The sequence below is a fragment of the Corvus kubaryi genome, unplaced genomic scaffold (assembly GCF_017639235.1).
Source record: "Corvus kubaryi isolate FWS band 111438036 unplaced genomic scaffold, C.kubaryi_AGA036_p1.0 37220, whole genome shotgun sequence".
Lineage (NCBI taxonomy): Eukaryota > Metazoa > Chordata > Aves > Passeriformes > Corvidae > Corvus > Corvus kubaryi.
In genome coordinates, this window is record NW_024581063.1 from 900665 (window position 1) to 909888 (window position 9224).

The 9224-nt window shown below is 59.2% G+C and overlaps 1 protein-coding gene across 1 annotated transcript; it reads left to right on the forward strand.

Moving 5' to 3' along the window:
- Window positions 1-313: 313 nt before the first annotated feature.
- On the forward strand, window positions 314-6077 carry PATL2 (PAT1 homolog 2). The gene is given in 20 exon segments (XM_042022774.1): window positions 314-415; window positions 417-488; window positions 956-1049; window positions 1175-1476; window positions 1597-1665; window positions 1775-1840; window positions 2200-2367; window positions 2482-2571; window positions 2757-2911; window positions 3029-3106; window positions 3187-3325; window positions 3440-3554; window positions 3635-3735; window positions 4043-4087; window positions 4245-4393; window positions 4639-4798; window positions 5060-5200; window positions 5279-5376; window positions 5451-5603; window positions 5807-6077. Coding segments are annotated over 20 exon segments (2322 nt in total). The 5' UTR covers window positions 314-328; the 3' UTR covers window positions 5847-6077.
- The last annotated feature ends 3147 nt before the right edge of the window (window positions 6078-9224 follow it).

Here is a 9224-nt window from a genome sequence, read left to right on the forward strand (position 1 = left end):
GCAGCCCACTATGCTTTGTGAGATGTAGAAATTTACCGCGTTAGTGTTGCCACCTGTGCCCGATGTCATCTACGAGAATATTCCATCCCGACAGACCACATCCCACCACTTTTCCATAACTCCTCAGAAGGATATCAGCTCTGAGAACACCATGGCAGTCAAGGAGCGACCCGAGCAGTGGGGAGAGCCGGGCTGGGGTGCTCTGTGCTCCGAGAGCCGCGGGTGGGGTCACTGACCCTCCTCATCCTCACTCCCTGGCTGCGGGGGGTCCGAGCGCGGGGGCACGGCGAGCCGAGTGCGCAGGCGCAGGGCGCCGCTGGGAGCCGCCATGCTGTACGGCAGGCGCATGCCGGGGCGGCGGGGGCGGCCCGTAAAAGGGGCGGCGGGGGCAGCGTGGCCCCGTAGAGGGACCCGGGACGGACGGAGGGTGGGTGAGCGGGAGGAGGCGGAGGCGGCACCGCGGGATGGCGGAGGGCGGCGAGCGCATAGTGAGTGCCTGCCCTGCTCCGCTACACCCTGCCCGCTGCCGCCTCCTGGCGTCCCGCTCCCTCCGCGGTGCTCGTTCTCCGGAGCTGGCGCTCCCCGGAACGGTCGGTCCCGGAGCAGACGCTGCCCTGGAGGTGCTGGTGGGATACTCTTCCCCGCCTTGTGCTCGCGTGCCGCTCGTGCCCTCGTAGCGGGTGTTCACTCCGAAGCCTCATGGTGTGTCAGCCCAGCCGCGCTGGTGCCGTTCCGTGCCGGCATTCGCTGGTGCCGCAGCTTCCGCGGGCTGAGCCTGCGGGTCCTGCCCTCGCTAGCAGTGCCGCTGGCTCCCAATTTTACTTTTTCCATCTGTGAGCCCTGTGGGCTGCCTGGCACCACCAGTAGACTGCGGAAGAGGTTGGATGCCCCCCACTTTGGGAGCGTGTTAGGGTTACCTCTCCCTTAGCGAGGATTCTGCTGCTTCCAAATCCAGATTCTTGAGGACTTCCTGCTGGTGGAAGATGCGATTCTGCTGGAAGATGAGGATGAGGAGCTCGACCTATACAACGAGATGACTTTTGGGTTAGGTAAGACCTCAGGGGAGCCCCGGTGTTGGAGAGACCTGCCAGCACCCAGTGGGGGGAGCAGACACCCTGGTGGGCACTGCCCAAGCATTCACTCACCCTGCTGTACTCTCCTTCCCCCCTCCAAGACCGAGACTCTACAGAGGAGGATGTCCCAAAACTCCTGGTGCCACCGGAGATAAGCCCTGAGGTGGCCAAAGCATTGGCAGAGGCGACTGGAAGAACAGCTGAGCAACTAGAGGAGCTGGGAGAGCCCCAGGAGGAAGGTGGGATAGAGCCAGAGGTGGAGCAGGTTAACTCTCAGTTGGAGGAAGAGGTAGAGGAGCTGGGGACTGAGGAACAGGAGGAAGAGCAGGAGTGCTTTGAGGAGCCCAACGAGCTGGGAGACCCAGCAGTGATGAGAGCTGTGCGGAGCAAACCCACACTGGAGGTGATGTGTGAGCAGAGAGGGGGGTCCTGCTGCTCCCCCTCCATCCCCACACCTGTGGGTTCTGCCCCACAGAGGGCACTGGGGGAGGGAGGTAGATCTTTAACTCCCCTTTCCTTGCAGAGCCAGGACTCGGCAGTGCTGGACAGCAGGATTGGTACTTGCTGGGGAGAGTTTAGCAAGAAGGACACGGTAAAAATGTCCCCTCCCATTTGGTGATAAGGCTGAGTGGCCCCTGTGGTGTCCCCTGCCCTCTCCCCCTGTTCACTTGCCTCATGCCAACCATCTCCCTGTTTTCCAGCTGGCGATGGATCCCACGGCATGGGGCTCCTGCCCTGGCAGTATCCCACGTCACTTCATGCTGGAGGTGGGTACCCCCAGCCAGGCCTTCAGGGAGCGGCCAAGGGATTCCCACTACTCTAGGACAAGGGTCACACAGGAATTTGGGACAACTGGGGCATCTCCAAATGGCTCTGAAGGTGCACAGATGTGTCATGGGTGCCCACCCAAAGCAGAGCCTGGGTTTGAAGGCAAAGTTGTTGAGTTTGGGGTGACTGGGTGTTGCCATGCATCCCAGCTGCTCCACACTACCAGAGTGGGAGCTCAGCTGGTGCATGGTCCTGGTTGAGCAATGACCAAAGGTTTTGGTGAACTGCCTGTTACTGAGGGAACTAAACTGTTCCCAGCTGTGCCCCGTTCCCACCTGCTGCTGCCTCCTCCCCGTAGGATAAAGCCGTCCTCCAGGTCATGGAGAGACCCCCACCATCCACCAATATGGCCCTTGACTTCCTTGGCTCTCCTGTGCAGAGGGGCTATGGGGGCTCTCCCCGGCTTAAGCACCCTGACTTAAGACTGATGTCCCCCAAGCCTTTCCCCCGGTGCTTTCTCCAGCAGGTAACAGGTTGGGGGGGGGCTCTTGCATCCCTTCTTTCTCTGCCTCCCCTCCCTGGAGGTGCAGCCTCGAGGACAGGCTTGTCCCAGTGACACCTCCTGTCTCCTGTTCTGTAGCAGGCACCCCTGATGTCTCCTCGCTCCCCATGCTCTCCTCGGCCCTTCCTGCCAGCTTGCAGACCCCCTCCACTCTTCACTCCCAACCAGGTAATGTGGTGGGCTTTGAGCCATTGAGGTGGCCCTGGAGTGGCAGGGGATAGGGAGAGTGGCAGTATCTGGGGGTAGCACTTTGCCTGAGGGATGGAAGCCAGAGGCCAGCACAGAGCTGGCTGACCCCTCTGGGATGCTCAGATGGGAAGGCTCAGACCCTTGATCTCCTCTCTTGCTCTCAGACTGCAGGGTATGCACCTCCGACCCCTTTCCAGCCTGGGTCCCCCACCGTGGGCAGCCCACCGCGGCCCCTGGGCATGCACTTTGGGTCCGTGTCTTCCTCTTTGGACCCTGCTCTCTTCTTCAGCCCCTCAGCCATGGGCCAGCTGAACCTCAGGTAGCAGGAGTGGGGTGTTGGGGTGGGACTGGAGGGGCCCTACAAAGCAGCTGGGGGCCACCTCATTCTGGGGGTGTTCCAAAACCCTCCTTGACCCCTGTCTGGTGTCCCCTGCAGCCCACCCAGCCACATGACCCAGCTGCACCCCCAGCACCAGCGCATCCTAATGCAGCAGCAGGGCAGGCAGGCACAGAGGTATGGGGGTCTGTGGGGTGCTGTGGGATGCAGGGGGGCTCTGGGTGGTCCCAGTGGGCTGAGGTCTTCTCCTGTGCCAGTGTCTCCCCCAAGAAGCTGTGGTCTCGTAAAGTGGACCCTTATGCTGGGCTGATGACTTCCAAGGAGAAGGACTGGGTCATCAAGGTGGAGATGATGCAGCTACAGAGTGAGAACATGGATGATGACTATTACTACCAGGTGGGCTCCTGCTGGCAGCACCTGCAGCTTGTTCTCCTCAGGGTGGGGCTTTGGGAGCCAGAGAAACTCTCCAGGACTGGTGGAGGGAACTCCTGGCTTTGCCTGTTGTTACAGACCTACTACCACCGGTTGGAGCGCAAACAGGCGGAGGAGGAGCTGCTAGGCAGGCGCAACAAGCCCCCCAAGCTGGTCACGCCGTTCATCCAAAAAGTGGAGACCTATGACTCTGGTGAGGGGCTGGGGCAGGTGGTGAGGGACTGGGCAAGGAGTTCTGGCACGTGGTGTCACCATGTTCCCCCTCTCCTGCAGTGGTGCGCATCGCTGGCTCGCTGGGCCAGGTCACAGTGTCTACCTGCTACAGCCCTCGCCGGGCCATCGATGCTGTGCACCATGCCCTCATGGAGGAGGAGGTAGGTGAAGAGAAGCTGGGCTGGTTGGGGCCCTGAGTTGCCAGGAGTGCTGCTTTAGGAGCTGTCCTGAGCAGTGGGATGGGGCACACAGTTGGAGGAGGTGCCACCTCAGCAGCAGCAGCTTGTGCCCAGCCAAGGGGTGGGATCGGGCTCTGGCTAATTGTAGCTAGCCGTGATTTCCCCATGGGACTGCTCTGTGTCCTGAAGCCACCTCCGATCCCCAGGTAGCAGCTGGCCCAGCACTGGGCTGGTGGCAGTGTCTGGGGATGGCTGTAACCCTTGTGCCTTCCCTTCTCCCCTCCCAAAGGCTGCAGGGACCTACCGGCTGCGGGCGCTGCACAGGATCGAGAAGGTGAGTGGGTGGTGATTTGGGGCTGGGCAGGATGGCCCAGGTGTTCTGTTTTCATCCAGGGATTTCTCTAAGGGGACATCTACCTAGGCAGGGTGCTGGATAGCCAGTGGGTAGAAGATGCTCCAAGCTTCCTCCTTACCCTGTACTGTTTCTCCAGCTCTTCCTGCAGCTGATGGAAGTGGAGGAGGTGCAACAGAAAATGTCCCTGGCCCTGGGGGAGCAACAGCCCCCCAGGCAGGAGCAGAAGAGCCAAAAAGTGGACAGTATCTACCAAGTTTTGAAAATCAGGGCTTGCAGCAGTGAAGAGTGAGTCTGTGCCGTGGGGAGAGGGGAGCAGGCAGCATGTTCTGGTCCTCGTGGATCTGAGATGCTCGTTGATTAGCAGGTCTGGGTCATGGGAGGGTTGGGTCCTTCCCTCCATGTGTCACTGCAGCCTATGCTGACCCTGCCTGTGAACCTTGTCCTCCAGTGGAGCCGATGCTGGTCCTTTTGGATGGACAGAGATGCTCCAGGTCCCTTGGGATCTGTGCCAATGGAGCCTTTGTTCTCAGGGAGACAGAAGATGAATTCCTGCAACTGCTGTGTGTGCGCAAGGGCAAGAAGCTTGTGGCCCGGCTGCTGCCCCACCTGACCCAAGAGCAAAGGGAGAAGATCCTGATGACCATCACCCACCACCTGCCCTTCCTCATGAAGAAGGACATGCTGGATGAGGCAAGTACCTCCAGCCAGGGCAGGGATGGCCCAGGCTGTCTCCCTCCTCCTCTGTTCTTGCTGGGGCAGGGGGCACCCTGAGCAATGAGGGGGATCCTGTCTTGTGGGGTTAGCGTGAGACAGGAGCCTCTTCCTATCCTTGGGGAGGAGAAGGTCGCCAGCAGTCCTGGTGGCACTGCCCCTCCCCACCAAGTGCTGGGAGCTGTACCTGTGACAGGTCACAGGATCTGAGATTCCTGCTCTCCCCTCTGCCCTGCCCAGTCTCTCTCCCTGCTCTACAGCCCGTTGAATGAGGTGGTGGGTGGGATGACCTTCAGCAAACTCATCGAGCTCCTGCAGGAGCTGACCCGGCCTCTACCTGAGTTTTCAGAGCTTCCCCTCACCATGGCCTTGAAGAACCAGGTATGTGGCCCTGAGCCTCACTGTGTCCCTGGGGGTGCCACTGCTGCTGGCTGTGACACTCCTGGTGCTTTCCTGCAGTTTGGCATCTCCTTGCTCTACTCCCTGCTGAGCCATGGAGAGAGGCTGCTGTCCTTACGTGCACCACTGAAGCCGTGCAGAGGGGACTTCGAGGCATGGTGAGGGACTGTGTGAGCCTCGGGGGTTTGTCACCGTTCCATGGGGTGCTCACCCCCTGTGTTGGTGCCCTCAGGATGGACACGGTGTACCTGGTGTCTCGGGAGCTGTCGCGGCTGCCTACGGCCTCGCTGGCAGAGCCTCTCTTCTTGCCCAGCAACCTTGTCTTGCTCTTCTGTCGCTACCTGGACAAGCAGACTGTCCACCACCTGGCAGCCAAGATGGGGGAGTAAGTACTGCCTGGAATGGCTCCCTGCCTCTCCTGGGGATCCCTCAGGCGAGGAGTAGACAGCACTGGGGGCTTACTGCTTCCATCCCGCCTTGGAATTATCTCCAGACCTCTACTGAGCTGAGCTGCTCCTGGTGCCTTTGCTCCCAGTTCTTTGGGACAGGTCAGCAACTTGATGCTCCAACCTCATCCTTTCCCTGCAGGTGCTCCCCACTGCCCACGGAGGCTGACGTGTTATGCTGAGCCCTGGGAGCTGGGGATGGGGTCCGCAGCCGGCGGTGCCGGGAACGGGCAGGGCCTGATGCCGTGGCTTTGGAAGTGAACGCTTACCCTGGTGCGGGGCACTCTGGGTGACACGGGCAGCGGCGGGGCTGGTGCCGCCCTGTCCCGGTGCCCGGGAGCACGGGGGTGGGTGGGTGTAACTTATTTTGGCCTCGCCCCCGGCAGTGGTGGGTGCTGGGTCACGGCGGGGGCGAGGCGGGGCACAGGGGCGCTGGGAGCACCTGGGTGGGGTGGGGGATTTTGTCTACAGCACATTCTGTACAGCATTTGAAGTAAAATAAAAAGCTGATTAATGAGCTACTCTCGCTCCTGGGGGTAGCTTATGGTTGGATGCACAGTGGTCACACGAGCATGGAGACCCCTGGCCTGGGATGGGGATCTGGTAAAGAGCAAGGAGAAGAAGGGGAGGGATGCTCAGAGCATCGAGGAGGAAAGAAAGGAGTGCTTGGAAAGGGGATCAGAGCTCCCACACGCCTGAGCAGCCAGGGAGGGGAATGGGCTGGAAAAGAAGGGGTGTGGTGGGGAAGATAAGTCAGAGCTTGTCCTGATAGGGCAGTAAAGATTTGTACAGGCATCTGGCAGCACATGGGAAGGATATAGTGGCAGGGTGGGGTGGGGGGGGGTCTTAAACATATGTGGGAGGGTAATAAAGCACCTCCTGTCTCTGATGAGCTCCCAAAGGCTATTCAGTCTGAAGTTGTCCAGCTATGCTCACAATGAAGTACCTTGAGCCATCTTTCTGAGCAATTCTGACTACCCCAAACTGATCTTCACTTTTGTATCTGAGGCTGAGTGGGTGCAATGTCTGCTCCCACTGTGGGAATCTTTGTAGCTCCTGCCCGGTTTTGTGGTGGGATTTCCCCTACTCCCGTGGAACAGCTGGGACCGGGCCACCTCCACCCAGCCAGAGGTCTAAACCTGACACCCAAAGCCTGGTGTTCATTCAAAAGGGGTTTGCAGCAGAAAGGTGTCTCATCCTCAGACTGCCCAAGCTCCAAGCCTGAGTGGATGAAATTCCTTTAAAAGGGCATCCTTCAGGGGCCAAAGGGAGAATTTACAGAGAGTAAGGCTGTGATGAGGGATGGGGTGGGATTTATCTCCACTGCCTGTCAAGGCAGCTCAGTTTCCTCTGCTTCAGAGTGCAAAGTCCAGCTGGCAGGACCTCCTGCTCCTTCTGGCAGCTGTATCTCCTCCTGCTGCCTCTCCTGCTCATCTTAAAGGATGTGTGTGCTCCTCATGCTTTATCCTGAGGGAGTTTTCTGGGATAGTTGTGTTCATTGCTAGCCATCCTCTTCAAAAGAGTGACACTGGCAGCCTCTCCATGGGGTGAACCCCTAGTTCCAAACCCACTGAGGTGATCTGGGAGGATTCCAGCGTGGGCTCTCACCTGCCAGTGAAAGAACAAACCTTGCTGTTACAAATCCCAGGGAGAATTTCAGGCAGGAGGGAAGTAGCAGCTGCTCATTGATAGCAGGAATTGGGGAGGATACCGGCAAGTCCTTCAGATAAGGATAAGCCGTGTTCTGTTTTCTGTTTGCTCCTTGCCTGGGAGCCAGAGTGGCTGAAGGATGAAAATGTGACCTGGCTGCAGCCATGTACTAGACCAAGTTCTCTAGCGTGGAAGGTGGAGATCTCTGCTGGATTTTGTGGCTTCATTACAGGAGACAGCTGAGGGAAAAGAATGAAAACCCATCTCTTTGTTACTCTCCCACAGCCAAGGGGCCCGCAGCACCTGGTGCTTCCCAGCTGGAGACACAGACCCTCTCCACGGCCAGCAGCCAGGAATGAATCCAGCTGAGTGGTGTCTTGCAGGTCAGGGACCCCCCCCAGATCATTCACCTGCAGCTGGATGTTCTCCCTTGATCCAGAGCTTATGGAAGTGTCTCACCTGGCTCTAGCTGTCCTGCTGCCCAGCCCAGCTCCTCCTGGTGCGCCCCTGAGAGGGTCATTGGCCCCACAGGATGGTGGTGACCCATGACCGTGGGTGGGGTGTCACTGTCATGGGGTGTGGGATGTTTTGGGGTGGATGGAGCTCATCCAGGGAATGTCTTGGGTGTTGTATGGGGTTCATCCTGGAACACCCTCAAGGTGTGTCTCCTCCTAGGATATCTTGGAGGGTATAGAGCTTATCCTGGGATGTCTTGGGGGGTGCGTATGGGGCTCATCCTGGGATGTTTTGTGGTAGTATGGAGGAAATCTTGGGGTGTCTCAAGGGTATAGGGCTTACCCTTAGATGGTTAGGGGCATTATAGGGCTCATCCTGGGGCCTTTTCAGGTTATGAGGCTCCTTCTGGGGTGTCTTGGGGTTATAGGGCTCATCATGGGAGGTCTTGGTGGGTGTATGGGGTTCATCCTGGGGCATCTCTAGGGTATGAGGCTTATTCTGGGATGTTTTAGGTGGTATAGGATTTATCCTGAGAAGTCTTGAGGGGTATGGCAGTCATCTTGGGGTGTATTGGAGATTGTATAGGGTTAATCCTGAGATATCTTCAAGGTATGTGGCTTATCCTGCAATGTCTTGGGGGGAGTTTGAGGCTCATCCTGAGATTTTCTGGGGGTTATAGGGCTCATCCTGGGATGTCTTGGAGGTTGTGTGGGGTTTATCCTGGGGCATCTTCAGGGTATAGGGCTCATCCTGGGATGTTCTGGGGGTTTATAGGGCTTATCCTGGTCCACCTCCAGGGTATGAGGCATATCCTGGGATGGTTTTGGTGGTATAGGACTTATCCTGAGATGTTTTGAGGGGTGTGGGTCTCATCCTGGGATGTCTTGGTGAATGTGTGGGGTTCATCCTGTGACATCGTCAGGGTCTGGGACTTATCCTGGAACATCTTAGTGGGGGGGATGTGGCTCATCCTGGGATGTCTGGAGTGGTATAGGGCTCATTCTGCGGTGCCTTGGAGGTTGTATGGGATTCATTCCGGGACATCTACAGGTTATGTAGCTCATCCTGGGATGTTTTACTGGGGGAAGGGACCACTCCGCGGGGTATCGAGAGGACACGGGCTCAGCCCCCGGGCTGCGAGGGACCGCGGCCACCTCAGTCGGGCGCTGAGGGGACACGGCGCCCTGGGCTCACCCACTTCTCCCGGGGGGAGGGGACACGCTCCCCTCTCCGCCGGCACAATGGTACGGCCGGTACACCCCGTTTCCATGGTGACGGCGCGACGCCTGGAAGCGGCGGCGCTCATTGGCTGTCGCTGCCGGCGGGGGCGGGGCGGGGAGAGGCACTGTCCAATCCGAAGCCCGCCCGCAGCCGAGGCCCCGCCCCGCGGGTGAAGGCGCGGCGGGCGCTTCCGGCGGGGCGGCGCGGGCGGAAGCGGCGGCGCCGGCGGAGAG